This window comes from Hippocampus bargibanti, linkage group LG04 (genome assembly GCF_051943395.1).
Source record: "Hippocampus bargibanti isolate YZ-2025 linkage group LG04, ASM5194339v1, whole genome shotgun sequence".
NCBI classification, from domain to species: Eukaryota; Metazoa; Chordata; class Actinopteri; order Syngnathiformes; family Syngnathidae; genus Hippocampus; species Hippocampus bargibanti.
The window spans coordinates 9,928,204-9,954,433 of NC_142737.1; the positions used below are offsets into that span (position 1 = coordinate 9,928,204).

At 39.9% G+C, this 26,230-nt stretch overlaps 1 protein-coding gene and 1 pseudogene across 4 annotated transcripts in view; both read right to left on the bottom strand.

Annotated features, from left to right (window-relative positions):
• The window catches only part of slc23a2 (solute carrier family 23 member 2), a 51,032-nt gene extending 30,620 nt beyond the window's left edge, over nucleotides 1–20,412 (bottom strand). Inside the window, exon 1 of one of the 3 annotated variants that reach the window (XM_088993908.1) lies at nucleotides 20,123–20,412. In XM_088993908.1, coding sequence (XP_088850034.1) covers nucleotides 20,123–20,398 — 276 coding nt within the window. In that variant the 5' untranslated portion in view covers nucleotides 20,399–20,412. The remainder of the gene's footprint in view (nucleotides 1–20,122) is intronic. The other 2 variants (XM_088993909.1, XM_088993910.1) reach the window with 2 other exon arrangements.
• A 1,434-nt stretch (nucleotides 20,413–21,846) lies between these two features.
• LOC148898918 (calsenilin-like) overlaps nucleotides 21,847–26,230 on the bottom strand; it is a 41,004-nt pseudogene continuing 36,620 nt past the window's right edge. The window contains exons 6-9 of the transcript XR_016114660.1: nucleotides 25,326–25,650; nucleotides 24,325–24,429; nucleotides 24,173–24,235; nucleotides 21,847–22,777 (exon numbers count right to left, since the gene is read on the bottom strand). The product of XR_016114660.1 is annotated as a calsenilin-like (transcript). The remainder of the gene's footprint in view (nucleotides 22,778–24,172; nucleotides 24,236–24,324; nucleotides 24,430–25,325; nucleotides 25,651–26,230) is intronic.

Here is a 26,230-nt window from a genome sequence, read left to right on the forward strand (position 1 = left end):
TTGCCCGCTCTGCTGCGCTGTGCTTCACTGAGACTTGGCTCAGTGACCGCCACCCGGATTCCGCACTACACCTACCCGGATTCCGTCTCCTTCGGGCCGACCGTGATACGGAGCAATCGGGGAAATCCAAAGGCGGTGGACTATGCTTCTACATCAACGAAGAATGGTGCGCCGATGTCACGATGCTCGACGCACACTGCAGCCCTGGTTTGGAATCGCTGTCTCTCAACTGCAAGCCATTCTACTCGCCACGTGAGTTCGCTTCCTTTATTCTCGTTGCCGTGTACATCGCGCCACAAGCTAATGCTAACGCGTGTATACAAACGCTAGCGGACCATGTAAACCATCTCGAACTAAAATATCCAGAATCACCCCTGATCATTTTGGGCGATTTTAATCAAACACGTTTCAACCGTGAACTTCCCAAATATAAGCAGCATATTGACTGTTTCACCAGAGGAGAAAACATTCTAGATCATTGTTACACAGCACTCAAAGGCGCATACCGGTCTGTTGCGCATGCAGCATTGGGTCTTTCTGACCACTATTTAATCCACTTAATTCCCACATACAAACAGAAACTCAAATGTGTAAAACCGGTAGTCAAGACAGTTAAAACATGGACAGATGAAGCAAAGTTATCGCTACAAGAATGCTTAGACTGCACTGATTGGAGCGTCTTTGAAACTTCAACGGGCACATTGGATGAATACACAGACACTGTAACATCATACATCAGTTTCTGTGAGGACATGTGTGTACCAACAAAGTCCTTCCGCTCATTCAACAACAACAAGCCATGGTTCACTCCCAAACTCAGGCAGCTTAGGAAAGAGAAAGAATCCGCATTTAAAAGCGGCGATCAAGCAGTTTACAAACTCGCCCGAAACAGGCTGACGAAGGAAATTAACATCGCAAAGAAAAGTTATGCGGAGAGGCTTAACAAACAGTTCTCCGCTAACGACTCTGCATCGGTGTGGAATGGCCTGTAAGCAATAACAAATTATCGTTTACCTTCCCCCCAAGCAGTGTACAACAATGGTATGGCTGATGAGTTAAATACCTACTTTTGCCGATTTGAAAAGGACACCACCATTTCCCCGGTCTGCCCACCATTACCAGAAACTACCGTATCTCCGCCCTCTGCCCTACAGATCCACGAACTGGACGTTAGACGGCTCTTCAAGCAGCAAAAGATCAAGAAAGCTGCAGGACCTGACAGAGTGTCCCCCTCCTGCCTGAGAGTCTGCGCTGACCAGCTGGCTCCGGTCTTCACACAAATCTTCAACAGATCCCTGGAGCAGTGTGAAGTCCCATCCTGCTTCAAACAGTCTACTATCGTCCCAGTTCCAAAGAAACCAGCACCCTCGGGATTGAACGACTATAGACCTGTCGCTCTGACGTCTGTGGTCATGAAGTCCTTTGAACGCCTCGTGCTGAACCACCTAAAGAACATCACCGGACCTCTGCTAGATCCTCTTCAGTTTGCCTACCGGGCAAACAGGTCTGTGGAGGATGCAGTCAACATCGGACTGCACCACATCCTCGACCACCTTGACAACACAGGAACCTACGCAAGGATCCTGTTTGTGGACTACAGCTCTGCGTTCAATACCATCATCCCAGAACTCCTCATCCCCAAACTTCTCCAGCTTGGTGTGTCCCCCACGATCTGCCAGTGGACCCTCAGCTTCCTGACAGGACGGACACAACAGGTCAGACTGGGAAATATATCATCCACAACACGAACCACGAGCACTGGAGCCCCGCAGGGATGCGTCCTCTCTCCATTGCTCTTCTCTCTGTACACGAACGACTGCACCTCAACGCACCCAGCTGTCAAATTCATAAAGTTCGCAGACGACACCACGGTCATCGGTCTCATCAAAGACGGCGACGAGTCTGCGTACCGACAACAAGTGGAGCAGCTGGAGCTCTGGTGCAGCCGTCACAACCTGGAGCTGAACACACTCAAGACAGTTGAGATGATGGTGGACTTCAGGAAACATCCATCACCACAGCTACCCCTCACACTATCCAACTGCCTGGTGTCAACCGTTGAGACCTTCAAGTTCCTGGGAATCACAGTCTCCCAGGACATGAAGTGGGAGGTCAACACCAACTCTATCCTGAAAAAGGCCCAACAGAGAATGTACTTCCTGAGGCTGCTAAAGAAGCATGGCCTGCCACAGGAGGTGCTGCAACATTTCTACACGGCTGTCATCGAATCCATCCTGTGTTCTTCCATCACCGTTTGGTTCGGGGCCGCCACAAAAATGGACAAAATCCGACTTCAACGGACAGTTAGGACGGCTGAAAAAATCATTGGCACCGCCCTACCCACTCTCGAGGACTTGCACACTGCAAGAATCCAAACTAGGGCGCGGAAAATCCTACTGGACCCTCCGCACCCTGCCCACCACCTTTTCCAGCTACTCCCCTCAGGGAGGCGCTACCGATCCATGCGCACCAAATCCAGCAGACATTTAAACAGCTTCTTCCCCCAAGCCATTAACTCTTTGAACTCTTTCAACAGTAGCCAAAATGGAACTGTATAGTGCCACTTAGCAGTTTTTTTGACAACGATACTAGTGCAGCGTGTTCTACCGGAAACAAATTCCTTGTGTGTCCTACATACTTGGCAATAAAGATGATGCTGATTCTGATTCTGATTAAATTTGAAAATTTGAACTCTTTCAACAGTAGCCAAAATGGAACTGTATAGTGCCACTTAGCAGTTTTTTTGACGACGATACTAGTGCAGCGTGTTCTACCGGAAACAAATTCCTTGTGTGTTCTACATACTTGGCAATAAAGATGATTCTGATTCTGATTCTGAAATGTATACTGGACCAGTCAGGTTTGTGTCTGTGAACTTTGGATGGCCAAATACTGTGATACCTTGGCTTATGATACTTAATTGGTTCCCAGACAGAGTGTGTAAGGAGAAGTGTGTATCCCAAAAATTTATTTCCCATAGGAAACCATTAAAATGAGAATAATCCGTATAATAAAACAAATAATAATCCGAATAATAAAACATAATTTTAATTTGCTAAGCCTTAAAACTACACAAAATATACAATATTTTATGTAGAATAAATGTGCTATGGTATTATAATTAAAGAAATAAACTGTACAGTATAATAAAGTCGTTTTATTTACCTTTGTGATGGTCGATGGCTTGATGGAATTGAGTGGCCGTTTGTTCAGCGTTAAACAGGAACGTGGCCTTCTTCTTTCACCATCTTGAGGAATAATCCCTTTGTAGGTGCTTTCTCTGCGATAATTTTACATTGTTCCACATCAATTGTGTTCTGTTTAGCTGAGTTGATAGCGTCTTGCTATCAACCCAGCTAAACGATGAAAAGGCCGTCATCTGTACATCTTTCAAAGAAGTACAGATGACGGCTGAAGAAACCTTTTCATCGATGGACCACTCCTGTACGACTAAGAGTTTACACAGACGCAACCCAGCTAAACAATATATATATATATATATATAAAATGTACAGATGGCTTGTGCAGGTTATTTGTGGTGCCTTATTGATGGGAATGTTAACCTTGCAGTCTACACTTTGCCTTTGAACTATCAAAGTTGAAACGAGTCCAATTTTCACAGTTTTCTATCTTCTCTGTCGTTTGCCTGTCTCTTTAATGTTTAAACCACCTCCCCTCACTGCTGCGATCTTTACCAATTACATGGCTTTAACCGAAGACTGGGGGCGGGGAATAGAGGAGAAAAAAAATGTTGGCGGACATTTTCTTTTTTGGAGAATGGCTTCACTCTCTCCGTCTGTAACCCTCCCGCTCCCTCACTGCTGCACTGCTGCATTCTTGACCAATCACGTGGCTTTAACCGACGACTGGGGCGGGGAATAGAGGACCAAAACAAGCCGCCTGCCATTTTCTTGTGAGGAGAATGGGCTCGTTCGCGAACGACACATCACTCATTGCGGCAGTTCCGTGTGCATCCCGAAAAATAGTTTGTATGCCAAGGTAAAATTTTCATAATTTTAACGTTCGTAAACCGAAAAGTTCGTAAGCCAAGGGGTTCGTAAACCGAGGTATCGCTACAGTCGTCATGTTGTGGCTCTAAGCCACTGTAAATGCAGAAGGATGTGAAGCCTTGTGAGTCATGTCAGATGTTTGAAACGGGTTATTCAGCCTTGTGTGTGACCATCTGGCTCTGAGATGTCTGTTGTTAAAAGAGCGCTCAATTTGTATTTGTCAATTTGGACTTTTTCCATGTTCCACGTATAAATTGAGTCAATCCAGTTGGGTATAAAAAAGAATATGTCTGAATTTGTAAAGTCGGTGTCAATATTGCGCAACGGTAATAAGGATGTTAGATTCAACAACATGTTAATCATGGTGTCGATTTTGGATTGTGTTGCTTTTCAAAATGTCATCAAACAAAAACGATTGAGGTGGAATGTTGCGATTACAAGTTTCTGACATGAAAGTAACGTACATGTACATAGTTGATTGTGTAGAAATAGTGGCTGCGCACAGCAAATGGGACTCTGCCATCCTTGATTGGGCCTTAAGTTCTTTAATAATAATAATAATAATAATAATAATAATAATAATAATAACAATAATAATAACACTAATACTAATACTAATAAATTTCATTTATAAGCACCTATCAAAACTCTCAAGGACACTTTACAGTCACAGGATAAGTTTTTCTTTGGGTGAGCAGTGGCAGACACACGCTCCAGCGTTCACTCAACCCGGAATAACTCAAAATAGATAGAAAGCTAGCTAGCTAATCGATAGATAATAGATAGCTCCCTAGATAGTTAGCTAGCCAGATAGCTAATAGATAGCTAATATGACACCCTAGTTGGAGTTTATGGGGAAACTCAAACACACAGACATAATTACGCATATTACATATCTAAATACAAAGCAGACTTCATTTTACAAACATCTCTAGCGCTAATTCTAAAGTCAATAGGAAATCCCACTCAAATGCTAAGGGAAAATTAGCACAGATTTCAGAATCAGAATCAGAATCAGAATACCTTTATTCGTCCCGCAATGGGGAAATTTGCAGTCCACAGCAGCAATTGAAGAGGGATGGGGTTGGGGTGGAAGGATAGAAAACAAGATATTCTAAGCATAACAAAATAAAAATGTCAACTGTATACTGTGCAAATGTAGATGTGCAAAAACCGTTCTATAAACAAGACTGTACATAGTGCAGAATCAAGAAATGCATTTAGATATATTGCAACAACCCATATTTACAAGTGTCCAGTTTTTTTTTTTTTTGTTTTTTTTTTTCACATGTGATCATTGGGAGTTGTGAAGCCTGACAGCAGTCGGTAGGAACGAGCGGCGGTACCTCTCCTTCTTGCAGCGCGGGTGTAATAGTCTCTGGCTAAAGGAGCTACCCAGAGCTGTCAGGATGGGCAGGAGGGGGTGGGAGGGGCTGTCCGTCATAGCTTTTAGTTTAGCTAGCGTCCGTCTGTTGCCCACCTCCTCTAGAGAGTCCAGCGAGCAGCCCACGACAGAACTGGCCCGCTTGACAAAGCGCTCCAGTCTTTTTCTGTCCCGGGTGGTGATGCTGCCTGACCAGCAGACAATGCCATAGTGGATGGCTGATGCCACCACAGAGTCATAGAAAGTCTTTAGGAGTGACCCCTGAACTCCAAAAGACCTCAGGTCATGACATTCTTTCAAATAACCCACAAACACTGTGAAAACACGCCCATAAATGCTTTCAAAAGGGCAAAAAAAAGTTCTATGAAATTTACCAGTTCAATTGCAACTTCGCTTCTTATTCTGGAGATAATTCATGCATGGCACAATATCACTGAGGTCAAAAAGTGTATAAACAGCCGGTTTTTAAAGCTATTTTCATTTGATCAATTTCTCTTTTCATTGTCTGTTTGAGTCATATTTAAAGTTGAGACACACGGAATTTTCCTTTCCTCTAAATTCAAGGGCACAAAAATCCAAGGGCACCAATCCGCACAAGCCTTCGAGTTCCCAAGCTAGCCCAGTCAGTCCTGAGAGATGTGAAAATAACATACGATAAAATAAATGTGATAAAGAGAGAAGGATAATGAACATTTGAGCATTTGTATTTGAAAAGATGAAAGGCACAGGGGTCAAACTCAAGGCTTCGGGCCAGATATAACGCGCCCACACCATTTATGTGGCCATTGGAAGCAAATCATAGGTATCAACTTCCATGATGCGTGCTAAAATCGGTACCAAAATGTCACATGTAATTAAGAATGTTGAGAGTTTTAATTTAACCAACTATTATAGTTGATTTGACTAATTTCAAAACTGGTAATCCATCATTTTGTTGTGTACAAGGAATATTGTAAACATTCATTTACTTTCACTGTCCTAATGGCCCTTCGAGGAAAGACATAACCATCAAATTGGCCAGAAAAAAAATAAGTGACACCCATGATATAAGGCATGACGGAAATATAAGCGGCTTGAAATTCAAGTCTCAAATCTTCAAAGTACAGCAATGAATGGGCACGAGTCTATGATGAACTTTTAGATTTTAGTTTATGAATATATGTTCAATTTTGAAGTCATTCCTGAATTTCTTCAGGTTTTGTTTTTTTTTGTTTGCTTGCCAATGAAGCACTGGCCATGGCGTCTGGCAATGTTTTTCCTTGCCACAAGGAGCAGCATTTCACTTTTTTCCATGTTAGCGCTTTGTTCCAGCTTCAGCTGTTGTTAAAGCACTATATAAACCAATATGTATGTATTGCATTGTATTTTGGACAGCCACCCTCATTTCAAGCTCAGATAACTCCAGACCCATATAATTTAGGAATTAACTTGTTTTTTTCTGATTTTTTTGAATATGAATGACAAAAACCCAGGCATTGGAGTAGACACATTTTTGCACATGTCTGGCAGTGAATGAGTTAATATTTGTGGTTTCGATCTCAATCAAAATAATGACGAGATTACTGGGTTGGGCTTTTTTTCTCCATAATTTATCAGGACTAGTAGATAACAAAGAAAGTTATTTTCCGCGCAGTGAGGACAGCGCATGTGGCACAAGAGCACGGCGCGGTCGAATTGTTTGGACTTGAGTATCCCGGCAGCCTATGGGTCTGTAGGGCTCTGGTGAGGCATGTGCAAACAATACTAATCCTCTTCCGCCAGATAAAATCACTTTCATGCTTGTGTGATGGAGCGGCAGTTGAGAGGAAAGGCAAGAGACACATGGCAGCAAAACAGGCAACCGAAAAAAATAGTTGGCACATTGTGTAACAGGGGCCGCATAGTGGCTTTTAATTCATAAAACTATCTCAAAAGGTACGATCTCAAATGACAGGTTGGCACACGTCTCTACTAAGGTGTGGACTCGAACGCTGAATCACGGTGAAAGATTTCACGGCAGATGTTACACAATGTGTAAGAGTGTACGTTACATCCACAGCATGGGTGATTTATCTAAGACTGCAAGTGAAGCTCGGCTTCCTGGAAAACAGCACCACCCTCTCTCATCAAGGACAGTGGTGAAATATATATTGCTGCATGTCCATTTCATTGATGGAATATGTACTGATCAAAGATAAGCGACAATTTCTGTCACGTTACGGTTTGCAACCAACAGGTAGCAGTGTAGGGCCCACGTGCAGCAGCACAAGTGTTGGTCGTTTTAATCAGTGGCAGTTAAAAGGACTCCCTCCCGGCAGGACCATTCAGTGTTGGATCATTGTTTCCTCATGTCAGGTTTGTTTAGTATTGTTAAGCTTTACTCATGGTTTTGTTTGCTACTTTGGACCTTTTTGTTGATGACTATGACTGTTGTTTGAGATTTTGTTCCTGCTGTCTTTAATAAAATTTGTGAAATACACCCTGCTTCTCCCTCCTGCCTGCATTTTGTGGTCCAACACCACAACTACCTTGCAAATCGTGACAATTTCTGTATCATTGATTTCATCACAGTCGGACGCTGACCATCAACTACTTTATAAGAGAAAGGGATGTTTTTGTAGTCCATTTTTTAAAGATGTGGATTTACAATTACAGGAGTCATTTCTTCCCTTTTCCCAGAAAGTTCATTGCACTTTTTTTGAACAAGTCCAGGTTTTGTGAATTCCGTCAATGACCAAGTTGTTCCTTCTTGACTGGCCTTCAAAACAGTCCGCCGTATCCGTTATGACTAACAGGTTGTCACATATTTTTTATAAATGTCTGTTTGCTTGTTTTTTTTTTACAACAGTCAGTTTGATTCATCTGACCTATTTTAATATCATTGTCATTGTCATGTTTTTTTCTCTCTTTGACTTCTATGGGAAGATTATCCAGTCATGATAATCTTCAGTCAATGATAATTGTCGGAAGTTGTTGCTAGCTAGCTTGCGCTACGTGGCAGGTGTATTTGCAGCTGCCCGGGAATCGAATTTGTCCTGCTAGAGAAGCAAAAGAGACAACTTTCGGACAAGGGAATGAAACAAGTCTTTGTGCAATTGTGTTATTCACCGTGAACTACCAGCTGTCCAAAAACTACAGCTGCTTCTTTATTTTCAAACTCATCTGACAGCAATGACGTCACACCTTCTGTGTCCACGAGATTAGAATTTCAGCGAGGCGGTCATCGACGTACATGATCCCGACACTCCCCGCCCATACTCCTCGGAGTCTTCAACATTCAACCTTTCACTTATCTAAAGTTTACCCACAGAATGTGAATGTGAATCAAACACCACCTGTATGCTAAACGCCAACGAAAAGAGAAGTCTGCAGTACTTTAATTGGAAAATACATTTCTTATTTTTTTTCTGATTTCATCATTAACAACGTACTGCACCGCTGATGCAGTTGTTAAAGTCGTGAATCAATAAAATGAATTTAGGATGGAGAAAGCAAGGCAGTGAAAAAAAAAGCGAAAGATTTAGATCAGATGCACAAAGATGCTCAACCTTCTACTTGGTTCTCACAGCAACACCAGCCCCCGCACAGCATGCCCCAAGCCACAAATAAAGCTACAATGAGAAACGGGCACCTTTCTCACAGGCTTACTTGCTCGTGATGTAACAGTACAGTTTACATATAGGTTAGTGAAACTGACCAGTGCACCTGACATTCTCACGCCTTTGAACTCCCGCAGAGCACAGCGGGCAGATTTAAGACCAAAAAAGGCATTCATTGTTGCTACAAGTCGATAAAATCCTTTAAGCCACAGCAAGATACTTGCCAACATAAAATTTGGTCACAAAGGGTTTCATAGTCCAAAGCTCAAAACTACTACATTTTCTTTAAGGAGCAGTTTTGATAATCATTGACTTCATACGAGGAGCAACTGCAACTGTTAACAGCATTTTTTGAAGGTTAATCACAGGTACTTTAAGTCACACTGTACCAGGGGGAGAGTCTCCGGTGAGGAAAACCTATTAGTACCTTGTATGACAACTGAATTCAGTAGTTGGACAGTGAGATCAATTAATCGATAATTAGATACAGTGGAATTGGGAGTTACAGATGATCTGTTTGTCAAACTCTACGAGTTATGTGCGTCGAAAATATGCATCCACTTGTGTCTCAGCATGGATGGGTAGTACGGTTGAGCAATGTAGATGAAATTCCATCTATTTAATTATTTTTTTAATGTATTTATTTATTGCCAGGTATCTCCTAAAGAGATATATTATGATAGGCTCAGTAAAAAAACGTTTTTAAGGAATTATTTATTTATTTCTCTATTATTAATAATAATAATAATAATACATTTTACTGATCGCGCCTTTCAAAGCTCAAGGACACTTTACAATCACAAAACAGGGACACAAGTAAAACCACAGATTAAATTATAAATAAGAACAAGAGATAAAACGCTTCAAAAAATGTGATTTTAAATAGGTGAGTTTTGAGATAGGATTTACTGATTCAACTAGTTAGCTATCTTTTGATTGACTGTATTTATGTATTGTCGTAAAGAAAAAAGCAGAAAGTTGGTCTAAAATAATGCACACAGTGCATTTTATTTAAAAATATTTTAAAACATATTGGGAACAAATAAATAAAAGCAACTAGCAATTTCATCACGACTCAACGCACAACAAGGCAGAGAACCAAAATTAAAACACGATTTGTTTGCATTGGTTGACACCAGGCAAAAAAAAACATTAAAATGGCAGAAAATTAAGGGAATGTGAAGAAGGATGAGGCTGAGGTTATTCTCCACGCTAGTTCAAATGAAAGCAGTGAGGGTAGAGCGACAAGAGAAATAAATAATTGGCTTTGAACAGGCAACAAGGTTCCGCTGGGCAACATGGAAACATAATGAGCAGGTTAACTCCAAATAAACTGAGCTTCTTTGAATGAACAATGTAAAGCGTTGGGCGGTTAATTAAGGGGCATTGCTTTAGCAACCGGATAAACAGAACATAATGGAAAGTTATGGGAGTGACACAAACTAAAACAACACGTTTACTGCCATCAAGGTTGATCTGAAATAATAAAATGCAGGTTTCTGTTATGTATATTAAACAACAGTGAATGGAAATCCTAAGGGAAGAGTTGCCTTGAGATACAAGTTTAATTCTGTTGTTGACTATGCTCACACTCATTTCTTAAATTATCGTTCCCCATTGAGTTGAGTGGAAATGTCATTCATCTGTCATAGTCAAACCCACCAAAACAATTCTAATATCTCATATATAAGGTGCACCCAAATGTTTTTAACAATGTTTCTTGTTTTGTCTGCTGAAGCGCGATGATTTTGAAAATTATTAACATTCCATACTGTGTATTGAAGGACAGCCGATGTCACTTTTTATTCAAATGCAAATAAAAATGACTTCACGCCAAGACGTCTTGCATTGCTTGTGAATCCAAACAATGGCTTCAGATTCGGATAATATGCACACATTTATGAATATGTTTCAAATACACTGTATTCTGAAGATTAAAGCATACATGTTTACAATCATTAAAGAATTATATGTGCCATTTTGAGGCAACATTGGGGGATACCCCCAAAATAAAAAGGGAGCTAATGGCCAGCTCCGTTTCTTATATGGCAATGCAGTTCGGATATATCGATAGTCCCGGTTATATCGATATTTTTTCGGACTCCCTTGAATATCGATATAACGAGACTTTACTGTATACCATTCATGGTGGGTGCGCCTTATAATTCGTTGCACTTTATATACTGGAAAATGCAACGTTTGAAAATGTACCACTCATTGGGGGTGCGCTTTATTGGATTATTATTATTATTATTGGATATGCCTTTATTAGTCTCACAGTGGAGAAATGTATACACTGGAAAATGCGGTAATCCTAATTTATGTTTGTTAATGTGGCACGGTAGTTGACATGTTAGCACATCTGCCTCACAGAGCAAAAGTTAAAAGTTCCTGCGTGGAAGTTTGCATGTTCTCCCAGTACGTTCATGGGTTTTCTCCGGGTACTCCGGGTTTCCTCCCACATTCAAAAAAAAAAAAAAAAAAAACACGCATATTCATCTATAGGCGCCCTGGGTGTCAATCAGTTCAGGACGCCACCTACTGCGCAATTCATTGCAATCAGATTAGCGCAAAGAAGAACCAATAATTTCAGTGGTGTGTGTGGTCAATGGTTGCACTTTTAAGTCCTAAAGGCATTCGATGAAATATGTAAATGGCAAAAAAAAAGGATGAAACCACAAAGTACCGGAAGTCAGACAGCAAAGACAATGGATGAAATGACAATAAAATATTATCGGAAATAAATTAGTTTCAGTTCATTTCACATGTGGAGAATTCCTCAAAAAGCCAGAGGAAAACATTGTTTTCGCTATGTTCCATTCATTTTTATCACCAAGGCATTGTCAATATTTTTAAGAAATTGACGTCAATGCTCCAATTTGACACACAACTACACGGCCGCCGACGTCAGCACAAAAAAAAAGTTGGATTTCATGAAATGACTCCAGAAATCACTCAATAATTACGGTTGAGGATGAAATTGTAGGAAGTTAAAGAATACAGTAAATTCCGGACTATAAGCCTCTACTTTTTTTCACCAAATTTTCAACCCTGCGGCTAATTCAGTGATGCGGCCAATTTATGTTATTGTTCTAACGGCCGCCAGGGGCCCTCGAGTAGAAAAGGTAAGATTAAGACTGGTGGAATATATGCCTCGAGGAAGACTGCAACTTGTTGTCTTGTGCATGAATTAAATTAGCATGAACATACCCTAATCATGGAAAATGCAAAGGCATATGACGCAGCTTTCTGGAAACGGCAGCGGGAAGAACTGGAGCAATGTAAAAAGACAAAAAAAAAAAAAAAAAAAAAAGCTTTCAGAGGTAATAAATGCAGGTGGCCCGAGCTAGACAACATTCTAGAAGACTGGGTGAACACACAGAGAGCAGATGACCGAGGTGTTTTGACTATGCAGATCAGACTGAAAGCAAAAAAAAAATGGCCACTGAAAAGAAAATTCCGGATTGACAGCGAGAGAGAGGCTGAGGTAGTGTGTGACGACATCTATACTACACTGTTTCATTCCGACACTGATGACTTGGATGGCTTCAGTTCAAAGCAGGAAGATGAAGACGGCTTACCGTGATTTTTATCAGTATGTTCTTTTACCAGACCTGTTATACTGTGTTGCTATTGCATTGCTACCATGTTGCTACCATTTTACTGCCGTGTCACAGTCACCGTTTGGGAAGAATGTTATATTATTATGATTATTGTTAAGTTATATTATTAAAACTTTGAAGACTCTCTGTGTACCGTCTTTATTTGTAAATATGTTTACACGTTTTAATGTAGGCACATGCGGCTTATATACAGGTGTGGCTTGTGTATGTACAAAATCGGTTTTCCTCCAAAAATGCAGTGGGTGAGGCTTGTAATCAGGTGCGCTCTATAGTCTGGAAATTATGGTAGCTTTAAATGACTACCCCATGACCAAAAGAGCACTCAATTTGACAATCAATTACTCGTGGAATTAAACATTTTCATATCCCTGCTTAACGCTAACGAATTACACATTTATGTCACTGTATATATACAGTATGGCGTGTTACACAAGACTCACAGAGACGTGTTTGCTCTGTTGAGTCAACATTTGTTTTGTGGTTCAGAACAACCTTTGATTAAAACCATCCACATTTTCGTCACGAGAGTAATGTAACAAATGTGTAGATGAAATGGGAATCTGTGGTGGGGGTGGTATGAGTATCATAAACATGTCTTAGCTTCATTTTCTGCATAACCAAAGCCATTGCTGTTTGTGTTCCCAAAACAGATTGATTTTATTATTTAGTTAATTAGTTGTAGTTGAGGTATTTTCCATCTTGACTCAAAATTGAGGTCATCATATTGATTTGCTCACATAGAGGCTAAATTCAATAAACATTTTGTTTTTTTATGGCTTGAACTGAAACGTTTGTGCCTTGGAGCCAAAATATTCCATTATGTAATACAGTGTAAACATGGCTGAAACAAATAACTGTAGCATCCTTATTTCAGCTCTGAAAACAGTCAACAAATAAAACGTGCCTTTGCCAGTTCAGGATGTAACATGCCCCAAAGCCAACATCTTTCAATCTGTTGGTTTCAAACTCTGCCATCATTTTGTTGCTAAAATGAGTGGTTGTTGAAATATTTTCAGACTATGTGCGCTGTGACTCTGAAAGTACAATAGTGTCTCGATCAGTTGCATTACTGAGGACGGGAATATCCCATTGTAAATTTTATTCATAAGTAAGGTTGTGGCTGCATTTAGCTTCCTGTGTTTTTTTTTAAATGAAGGCCTTTTTGCTACTTTGTGTTAAAAAGCTGTTAAGCAAATTTGGCAAATGGAATTGAGTTTGAAATGTGAACATTATAGGGGTGGAAATGAGGTAACGTTGAAAAGAGGTCCGACTGTATTTTGAGTATTTTGAGTGCAAATTGCACTATTGCACGTTTGTACGAAGGAAGAGGATGTGTTTGAATAAATATTAATACTATTACTGCTAAAACTTCTATTATTACTACTAATATGCGTGTCATTTGTTTATTGCGTGACTCATTTTAAAGTAAACGCCCTCTGGAGGAGCAATAAGCTTGAAGCACTCATTAACTCTACTCAAATTGTTTGCAGTCTGACAAATTGCACGTTGTACAGTCAGGAAGCACGGTATGGTGTAGTGTATAAGAGATACTAATGTCCAATTCTGATACGTGTACGTGCGGACCCTGACATGTGAACTATTACACAAACAAATCCAAGATTAGAAAAATTCAATACTTTGTGTACAGTAGGGACAAAGTTTCACACCGCTCATCAAAAAGGGGGACGTGAGGAAACATTTGGAGTAACATGACGTGCAAGTGCACACTCTGCATTTGGGCTGTTGTGTGAACAGCAAATGAACTTGCACTACAGTGTAATCTCTGTCACATGTGGTGAACTTGTCCTATACAGCAAACAATTTTCTTAGGCCTGAGAATTTCAGAAATTCACAGAATAGGTTTTTCTGTTCTGTTCTGTTAAATGACCCAATGAGAAACCACAATAACTAATTTGGGGTTTCGTCAAGGTTCATCACGGAAACTCATTTTTGGATTTTGACTGACACTCACTCATAATAATATCAAGAATTCTGATACTCCATAGTCGGAAAATTTGTTGATTAATGAGATGTGTGTGTGTGTGGGGTGGGGGGCGGGGCACTTGGTCCATGGCAACAGTTTTGAGCCGTTTTTGTTGCAGGTTAGACAACGCTGTGCTTATGAAATACCATACCTGTCAACTTATACGTTTTCCCTGTATTTCATACGTTTTTTTTATCATTTATAATAATATACATAATATAAACATAATGTATGGCGTACCAAAACTTTTTCACAGGAATTGTAATCATTTATAAGGGCAGCTATTAGCCAAGGTTGACAGGTATGAAATACCATTATGGCAAATGGATATAAGGCACTCTATTTGAGATAAGCATGCATGAATGACCTGATGTGCTAGGCTAATATGACGCCAGCTAATGTTAGCACACAACCATCAGTAGTCTTCTTATCTTTTGACTTTTCCCTTCAAATGGCCGCCACAGCGAATCAGTGTCCTCCATCTTCAGAGGTTTGAGTCGCATGTTTGTTTTGGCCAAGCTTTTACATCAGATGCCCTTCGTGACACAACCCTCCGTATTTATCCGGGCTTGGGACCGGCACAAGAAGACACTGGCTTATGTCCCCTTGTGGCTACAGAATAAGCAACTCTCTGAACTTAATAAAGATGAAGATACTCAGTAAAAGGCTCCCAAACACAAAATGGTCATCGGCACAGCAGCATTCAAACAAGTAGCAATTGGAATTAAGCTGAACCAATAAAACCATTATATGGCAATGCCACACACATCTCGGACTGGAAAACACCCAAAAAATAAACAATACTCACTTCAAACCCCAACAATTTTGACAGATTGTTAACTCATTCACTGCCATTCACAAATTTATTTGTTCCTCCCTACATATATATATATATATATATATAATCCGCGTCTCACCCACCATGGGTGGTGTCTGTCCCCCATTTTAGCTCGGGTCCTCTACCAGAGGCCAGGAAGCTTGAGGGTTCTGCGCAGTATCCGTGCTGTTCCCAGCACTGCGCTTTTCTGGACCGAGATATTCGATGTTGTTCCCGGGATCTGTTGCAACCACTCGTCGAGTTTGGGGGTCACTGCCCCGAGTGCTCCGACCACCACAGGCACGACTGTCACCTTTACCTTCCAGGCTCTCTCCAGCTCCTCTCTGAGCCCTTGGTATTTCTCCATTTTCTCATGTTCCTTCTTTCTGATGTTTCCATCACTCGGGACCGCTACATCCACGACAACGGCTTTCTTTTCCCCTTTATCTATGACCACGATATCTGGTTGGTTGGCCATTACCATCTTGTCGGTCTGTATCTGGAAGTCCCACAGGATCTTTGAGAGCCATGCAAAAAGCCTAAAGTCCTGACACTCATCTCAAATCATCTTTTCCCATCGAAATGAATACAAACATTCATCTGTTGCTACTTTCTTTAAAAGTTTTGAATTCAGTCAGGGAAATACACCATTTCAGAATATTATTTATCAAAACCATCCATCCACTCATGATACAAATTCCTGATATACGAGTCATAGGTGTGCTGCGGCCTATACAAGCTTTCTTCAGGCATAAGGTGGAGTGCCATGAATTGGCTGCCATCCATTTACATCAAAAACAAATAGTAATCACATAACTGAAGGGAATGAAAAAAGTGAGCTGCCGTAGATTCCAACACACCCATGACATTCGTGAGGATAAGCAAATTAGATGATGGCCGGGTGGATAAAATGAATAATACGATTTATGACACATGGCATTGGTGGAGGCAGTGTAAACAGTGATCCGCGCCAGCCCGGGAATAAATTACAAAAAAAAAAAAAAAAAAAAAAAAATGTGTTCTAATATTGTCGTGTATACGACACACGCGAGTATAAGGCGCACCCCCAATGAATGGTGTATTTTCAAACTTTTTCCATTCATAAGGCACACTGGAGTATAAGGCACACCTTCAATGAATGAAAACTCATTTTCAAAATATAATATATAAATTTTAAAAAGTTTTCCAAATATAAAGCACACCACATCATAAGGCGCTACAGTAGAGACTGGTGTTATGCACTACTTCTTCTACTTTGGGGAAATGTAATTGGTGGGTCCTGAGAGTAGTTGCAAGACCTGTTGTGGCTCAATATTACTTCACATACAAGGCACACCTGCATATGAGGTGCATTGTCATCTTTTGAAGAAAATGAAGGCTTTTGGGTATGCTTTATACATCAGAAAATACAGTATTTAGAATCAATTTCTATGAATAGAATATTTTCCCATCTCACCAAGTACAAAAGCGTGGCGGAAAAAAAAATATATATATATATATATATATATATATATATATATATATATATATATATATATATATATATATATATATACACGAGGTCCAAACAGGAACAACGTCAAACACGAAAGCTTCTGACTGTGAAGCAAAAATGAGATTCATGATGCAAGATTCCACTACAAATACTTAAGTGGCGCAACACCTAGAAAAGCCAGTTGACTTCATGGTTTTAACAAACCAACTGTGACAGAGCCAACCTCGTTGCAATTTTCCCCATTGTGGCACTATTAAAGGCTTTCTGATTCTGATACTGAATGAAACCGCCAAAACCGAAAAGCAAAAACTATACTCACATTTGATGACAATGCTTTGACCTTACCGTGAAATGGGCATCTCTTTCCCTACATTACATGTACATCTTGAAGTTAAAAGAACAAAAAAACGAAATAAAAAATAGTATGACAATACAACGCCAATATGCCATCACAGACACTGGAAAATACGGGACCTTACTCTTATTCCACGTGGGCGCATCTCACCTTTTCGTACTCTCTATAGTAATTTAAAGATTTTTATTTTTAAATAAAACGACAATGCAGCCTTTCAACACATGTAAAATGGCAGGATACGATGTGCCATGCAAGAATAAAGGTGAGGTCATTTCATGAAACTCCAAAATAAAATATTTTATGTCACAAGTACTTTATTTTCCAGGTGTGTAAGGCGCACCCAAAAGCTTTGATTTTCTCCAAAAGATGACCCTTTCCTAATATGTAGGTGTACCTTATATGTGAAGTAATATTGAGCCACAACAGGTCTCGCAAAGACTGTGAACAGCCACCAACTCCATTTCCCCCGTAGAAGTAGTGCGTAACCCCAGCCTCTACTGTAGCACCTTATAACGCGGTGTGCCTTATATTGGGAAAACTTTCATATATTTCTATATTATATTTGTAAAACTTTTCGGTTTCATTGAAGGTGCACCTTATAGTCCAGTGTGCCCTACATATGGAACGAGTTTGAAAATGCACCATTCATTGAGGGTGCGCCTTATACGCAGATGCAACTTATACACCGGAAAATACGGTAAATAAACAAAATACATTGAACAAAGCATGAAAAGGTGATTGCGATTTCAGACAAGTGAAACATTAATAATAATAATAATAATTTCACTTATAATTACTTTCCAGAAGTGAAAGAGTTATGTATGTAGTTGCAAACTATGACAGAGCATTCCGCCCATGCATTCATGTAGTTTGAATGATTTCACACAATATTACATCTATGTACACATTCGGTACTTTGAATCAAATCCATTCATTATCGCAGCTCCTTTATTTGTGACTACCTTCGAGAAAACAGGTCTTATGTGATTATAACAAAGAATACTCGCTGACAACTGGGTGAAATTCATCTGCTGTACGAGAAGGAAAATGTATCGTTCCAATTTTCTGGTCCATTTATATATTGTATTCTTTTCCTTTGACCACTCAAATAAACATTTGCTTGAATGTGAACAGTGCGGCTCAACACAGCAACAAGGAATTTCGCCAGATAAGTCTACCAATGGGAAAGAGAACTTAATAGAACAATCAACAGTGCATTATAATGGCTAGCTGGCAACTTGGCATTCTGTAATTGACACCACTTGCCAGAGATTGCCGAACAAAAGCATTTTTGATGTTAAGTGCGTTGCTATGGCTGTAATTATGAACGTGACAAAAACCAATAAAAGTCTACTTGAAATAGTTTGAGCCCTAAGCATTCCTCAGAAAATGGTTGCCATAGTTTACTTTACATTTTTCCTTTAAGGTTTTGGGATGGTCTACAACTGAATCTGTGCGATGATGTGACGAATGGTGTCACTGTGACAAACTCCTGGGTGGTTTCTGTAATAAATGTCAAAAGGTGCTGGAACACAGTATTCTTTTCAGGGTGTGCATGTTTATGAAACATAGTTATTGTGCTTTTTAAATTTTCTCTTTCTGCGAAAAGCATGTTTGTTTTTTAATCAAGTTTCATAAGTAATTTTTTTTAATCAAGTTTCATAAGTAATAAGTTATGTTACTGTGCTCCAGACTAAGAACCATATTGTGGATATTCACATTATGGTTTGCACTAAATGTGCATAGCTGTCGACCTTGGCTAATATATGCCCTTATAAATTATTACAATTCCCGTATAAAAGTTGGAGTACGCCGTACATTATTTGAAATGATTAAAAAAAATGCTAAATCAAGCGGAAATGCAGATAGCATGTGCACGTTATGCTTTTATCAATCCGACTGTACGCAATGATAAAAAAATAATACAAGATTGAGGATTACTTTTGCCGGTTTGCCATGAAAATAGTAGCGATCGGCGGCAGCATTGTCGTGCAGCCCCTGATCTCAAATACATAATTTCCTACATTTTTATTTACCATGAACGATTCCTCTCAACGCTAAGAGGTTATCAGGATTTCTCTCTTCTGGCATACTGCCTTTTTTAGAGAAAAAGTAAGCAACATTAGTCCTCTTTGCAATTGTTTACTATCTACCTATAGGCTCATTCGATCACCCTACCGGGTCACCTCTTTTCACAATCATAGTGGTTTCCAAACCCTGGATTGTTTTCTTGATTTATGTTTCTCTCCTTTCAAGTTAATGTCGGGTAGCTAACTAGCACCGTTGTGCATCGTTACCCATTGTTGAATGAAACCTTTTTATTCTTCAATCACACAATCCACGGGGTTGTTGACTTTTTATATGCACTTGTAACTTTTAAAATGTATTTCGAGGTACACACACATACACACACACAGACACAGACACAAACACAGACACACACAACTGCTTGACTGTTTCCAGGACAACCTCATCCGTCACCAGCACCTCACCATCAAATACGCTTCGGTAACATAGTGTCATACTCAGTGCATAAGGTCTAGTTGTGACTAATGCAGAGGATATAGTTGATGCTTGGCAGACAAAGAGGAAAATGCAAGCAGGTTGTGTTATGACGAAGGAAAACAGTGGGAAAAAATGTGTGTTTCGTGAATCTTAGTCGCGCTCTTTGGAAGATGAAATAGTTTTAGGAGCTCAAGGATGACATATTGGGCCTATCACCGTCACACTGCATCACCCACGAGATTAAGCCTGGATGGGCTATTTTTTTAGGGGGACGCTCAAGCAAGCCAGGTTGTGTAGTTTCGATACATTCCAGCAAATCGAGTGGGGCTGTGATGTAAAAGCAATGCTATTCTTTGTGTTTGTTCACTCACCTGTTCGGAGAAAGGGAAGACGAAGCCCACTTCGCTGCTCGGCTGCGTCCGCTGGCTCGCTGCTGAAGCAGCGCGGTAAAAGCTGGTCGAGTCGGAGGAGGTAGTCGATGGAGGACGACAGGCTTTAGCTTCAAAGCAGAGGGGAAGCTCATACGCGGAAGGGAAAAGGACCGGCGAGAATGGTGGTGGTGAAGCCGGTCGAGCCAAATGGGAATAGCCCTCTCCACGACAGACAGTTTGGAAACCGCTGCCGGCGGAGGGATTTATGTCTTTCATAAACCACGGGGTTGAAGCAAGGTTTCGCGCATGCGCAGAACGACAGTGACGTCTGGCACCTGCCTCACGTCGTTTCAGCCAATCAGAATCGGCGGGTTGATGACACATCAGCCTCGCATGGAACGTCATACAATGCCATATTCTTCCCACTTGCTTCAAATAAACTCAATTTCTATACAGAATTGACATTTGAAAATTGTTTACATGCTGACGGTTGTAATTCATTTCAATGCTTCGTCTTATTTTGTTGAGAAAATCACACCGTCCTCTAGCGTCGATCGTTTGCACGTTTATTACATCATGACTACTGCAGTGTTTCCTAACCTGAACTGTGCCAAGGCACGTTTTGCTTATTCATCGCCCAGCAACGAATAAACATTGAAATACCGGTGTTCTAGTTTCAATATGCTCTCAACTGGACTCTCTCAGTGCAAATAATGCACATGTTTAATTGGATTTAATTTTGATATATATAAAAAAGTCATTCTGTACGGCACAGGTGTCAAAGTCATGGATGTCAACCACAATAAGTCATTATTCTTGACTTAAGATTTGAAAACGAGTTATTCATTAATTTGCTATGTGCTCTATATGTAATATTTGAAGGGATTTAAAAATTCTAATGGGTTCCCCAAATTCATAACGGCCCTCGAGAGGAAACCATAACTACAATGTGGCCCGCGGCAAAAAATGACTTTGACACCCCTGCTGTACCGTACTGTACACTCATGGTTAACAAGAGGCTGCTATGTCGGAGTTTTGTATCTTCTGCCACCTAGTGTAAGAACATGTAAATATTCTTTTTTGTCAAAATCCATGACTGGTACAGACAGATTAAAATATATTTCTAACTTTTGCTTTTGAAACAAATTAAGCGAGGTTGGATACATTTCTTTACCACCACACGTTATCTCTCACAGCACATTTCATTTTTATGTATTTCAGACAACATTGTTGTCACGTTTCTTCCTGATGGTAAAATAATCCTCACTAGGCGATGAGTGGGCAACCCTTGAAAGTAGTGTACATGCAATGCAGGTAGTTATTTAGCTAGATACGGAGACATACAGTAAAATATAAATCTCTTGAAATTGCCTGATACTTAAAATAAATCTTCCTCATCTTGACGTTTCTATCTGTGACTCTATGTAAGCAAACACAATGCTGACATTCCAACCACGATAAGCGTGGGTTGGCATGTCCAGCGTATTTTTCTTACAGCAGTGCCACATGGTGGGCTAAAGGACATTCCAAACCAATAAACCCACACACATCAATCACATTGTATATGCAGTATACTGCTATAAGTAGTACTGTAGTTGGTATTTTTTCCCGCTCCTGGCGAATGTCACACTTGCCCTGTGTTAAATCAACTAAAAGCTCATTCTGTATAAATGATGGCCAAGCCCTGGAGGGAAAATGGCCTGGGAAAAAAAAAGACTGAGAGCTGAGGTCACAGCATTCGACTGCATCTTTATTAACCCACGTCACAAAGATCCGACTGTACTGCACATTACACTGTGGCACTTGAGTCAGCATGCGAGTAGATACTGAAGAACCAACATAAATAAAACCTTCATTCAGCATATTATGATTTTCAGATCTCATTCTTTCAGTACTGCACAGATAGACCGTAGCCATTTTACAATTTTAAACGTAATCTCAATACAAAAGAACATAAATTAATCTGCTTTAATTCTATGAGGGTCTGTCACTAAATATCATTTTCATCTAAGAATGATATTGCTTTGTATAGATCATTTTTGGTTGACAAAAGCAAGACAAACACTATAATACAGAAATTTTCCCACAGCTGTGCAGATACTGACACTGCTTAGTTCTTCCCCAGGCGCAAAAAAACTAGAATTCTTAGTGCAAGATAATTCCATGTTACAAACATGCTTTGTTCCCCTTTTAAGTTTCAGTTTCATTGACCCGAGTTTCTGAGATCAACAGGGTTGACTTTATGCAGTGTGTTTATCCAAATAAAAGGGAACTGTGAGGCCTATTATTATGTCTTTCAGTTGACGATGACCATTTCCTCATGTTTATTGACAAAGGTCCTTTTGTGGCTTTATTCGAAAGACAAAATATAGTTTAAAAAGTGTACTGCTGTGCACTTTCAACAGGAAGATGTCCAATGTGATCCGTTTAAGTAGCTGCGGAATCGTACAACTCAAAAAAATGTGATGAGAAATAGAAAAATCCCCATTGTGTCTTTGCGCTACCTACAGTACAGTGTCAAGATGTCATCTATTTGGTGTTTCAGGTACGGGTGATGGCTATGCTGTGGTCTGTATGAAAAAAAAAAATTCTCAGCAACCTGATGTATTAGATTACATTCTCGAACAGCTGCATGGAGTTCATGATGTTCTCATCCTGCACATAAAAATGGAAAAATATAAGAATGAGATTGAAAAAAAAGGATATGAGAAAATATGATACATGCATCAATCATTTTCTATAGTGTCTATCGTCATTTTGGTTCCATATTAGCTGTAGACTCTCCCAGCAGGCTTTGCGGCAAGAGATGGGAAAAGGCTTCAACTGGCTGTCAGCCAATCAGAGTGACAATGAATCATTCACATCAATAACTATGGACCATTGAGACGTTTCAGTCAATCTTAGAAGTATTATTTTAGAATGTGAGACGAAGCCGGAACAAGGGGACCACACAAACTCCACAAACTATGATCCAAAACTACAGGGTGACCCAAAAAGATGTGTAACCATGAAAATTTCTATTGTGGCTTTGATTAAAAAGCTATTTATTTCAAATTACAACCACACGTTATTCAGTTTATGGAAGACCATCCACCAGAGTTTCAGCTATTTCTATCAATTTTTAGTCAATTTATGGCTTTCCCAAGATGTGTTCGAAATGTCCGCCATTTCGTTGCAAGCAAACCTGTACTCGTCAGACAAAGTTGTTAATCACTTTTACACACTCCTCTTTTGGAGGGTGACCCAAAAAGATGCGTCCGACTGATTCCCTCACTGCATCAATGTTTTCTCCCGAAAAAGGAGTGTGTAAAAGTGATTGACAACTTTGTCAGACGAGTACGTACAGGTTTGCGTTCAACATTTGGACATTTGGAACACATCTTGGGAAAGCCATAAATTGACTAAATATTGACAGAAATAGCTGAAACTCTGGTGGATGGTCTTTCATAAACTGAATAACGTGTGGTTGTAATTTGAAATAAATAGCTTTTTAATCAAAGCCACAATTGAAATTTTCATGGATACGCATCTTTTTGGATCCCCCTGTATAACTCAGAAATGTAAGCAAAATTCGCAATAATCATTCATTCATTTTTTGTATATAGATACATATGAAAAAAGGAAAGATCATATTATGTTTGTATAAACATTAAAGGCAAGTTTAATTTAAGGTTAATTTGCGGTCCCTCCTCAAAATCAACAGTCAACAGACAGTTTTTAGGTCATGGTATTTCCGTTGTTTCTGGGTTTTTTTAAGCACTTATGAGTGACTTTAAGTCAGACTCATAACAGTTTCCAGTGAAATGTAATTCCGTATTGAACATGTGGACAGAAAAGATGCCCCTCAGGTCAGGCCACTTTTGAAAATTTGCTACAATGGAAAAGTTAACGAAAATAGACAAATCAATTAAAAAAAAAAAAAAAAGATTGTAATCGACATAAATTAAAAACAAATACCTTCATTTATTGCAATAATCACAAAGCAAGAATTTGTGTCAACGACTGTATTCCAAACCCAAGTTTGTCAACCCTGTTGAGGATATTCTTTACCTTCTGGCAGGTCTCGATGAATTCTTCGATGGTCACAACACCATCTCTGTTTCTGTCCATTTTCTGTAGGCCAGAATTAGGAAACCAAGAGCAGAGAGTCATACAAGTATTGACTGGAGGATATAATGCGACTTTGCATGATTTTTTAGAACCTGGAAGAATTTGTCCACATGCTCAGAAGGAGCCTCGTCTCGCACACATGGGTAAGTGTACCTGCCCATCATGTCGTAGATGGATTTCATGATTGCCAGCATCTCCTGCGTAAGGCACAAACGTTCAAGAAATTCATTCATTCATTCATTCATCCATCCACTAACAAACTGTCAATAAATTCATTCATCCACTCATTCATTCATTCTCTCTTTCATTCATTCCTCCATTCATTCAGTGACAAACATTCAATAGTCATTCATCCACTCACTCATCTGCTCTTTGTCTGTCTATTCATTCATTCATCCATCCATCCACTAATACATGTAATTCATTAATCCACACATTCATCCGCTCATTAATTCATTCATTCATTCACCCATTCACCAACAAATGTGTAATAAATTAATCCGTTCACTCATCCATCCGCTCACTCATTAATCCGCTTGTTTGTCCATTCATTCATTCAGCCATGCATACATCCTCGAACAAATGTTCATTGGTTCATTTATTCACTCATCCGTGCATCCATCCACTAAATAACGTTCAATAAATTCATTCAGCCATACATTCATTCATTCTTTCTTTCATTCATTCATCCATTAACCAACAAATGTGCAATAAATGTATTCATCTGCTCACTCATTCATCCGCTCACCCGTTCATTTGTTCATTCATTCATCCATGCATTCATGCAATAACAAACGTTTGATACATTCATTCATCCACCCATTCATTCACCTGTTCGGTCGTTCGCTCACTCATTCATCCGCTCGCTCGTTCATTCATTCATTCGCTCGTTTGTTCATTCATCTGGCCATTTATTAACAGACATTCAATCCATCCATCCATCCATCCATCCATCCATCCATCCATCCATTCATTTCATTCATTCATTTGTTCACTCACTCACTCACTCACTCACTCACTCACTCACTCACTCACTAATACGGGAGGAAATTTGGGCAAAGAAGGAAACAAGCACTCTGGCCCCCAGTGGTACCTCTTTGGTGATGTGGCCATCTTTGTTGATGTCGTATAAGTTGAAGGCCCAGTTGAGCTTTTCTGTGACAGATCCTCTGAGCAATACCGACAGCCCAATGACAAAGTCCTCAAAGCGGATCGAACCATTTCTGTCGATATCAAAGGCGTTGAACAGGAAGTGAGCGTACGTGGTGGCGTCTGCAAGGGACAAAAAAAGCTGGGTTTCAGGTACGTTACCATAGATACAAATTGGTGCGAGGAAGGGAAAGCTAACCTCCTTGAGGAAAGAACTGAGAATAGATGGACTTGAATGTCTCCTCGTCAACCAGACCGCTGGGACACTCCTGCCCGAGGTAATATGGGGGGGGGGGGGGAAGAAAAGATAAAAGCAAATTATTCAAAGCTTAAACAAATTGAGTATATGTCATCCTTACTCACTGGCCCAAGTTGGATATTTGGATTCAAACCTACACCTTATGACTGTGAGGCAGATATATCAACCACTACATTCATAAATAAAGCAAAAAAGCCATCCAAAAACAATATTATTTTTGTGTTGCCTTATTTGACTTTTCAAATCATTATTTATACAGCCCCTGATTAACTTATTTAATACACAGGTGTCAAAGTTAAGGCCCGGGGGCCAAATCTGGCCCACCACATCATTTTATTCCGCCCACGAAAGCAAATCAAGCATAATTCTTGCCGAACCAAAGTCTGAACCAAAATTTGAAATTGTCATATATAAACCACAATAACAGTCATTATTCATGACTTCAGATTTGAAAACTAGTTATTCTTTAACATCTTCCGCTGCCAGAATGTGTCCACGCCAGTGCAAAAATGTGTCCACTCCAGTGCCAGGGGTTTTGTCAATTCCACTCAAATTGCAGGACCCACAGAATATTGAGTCTTAAAGGACAA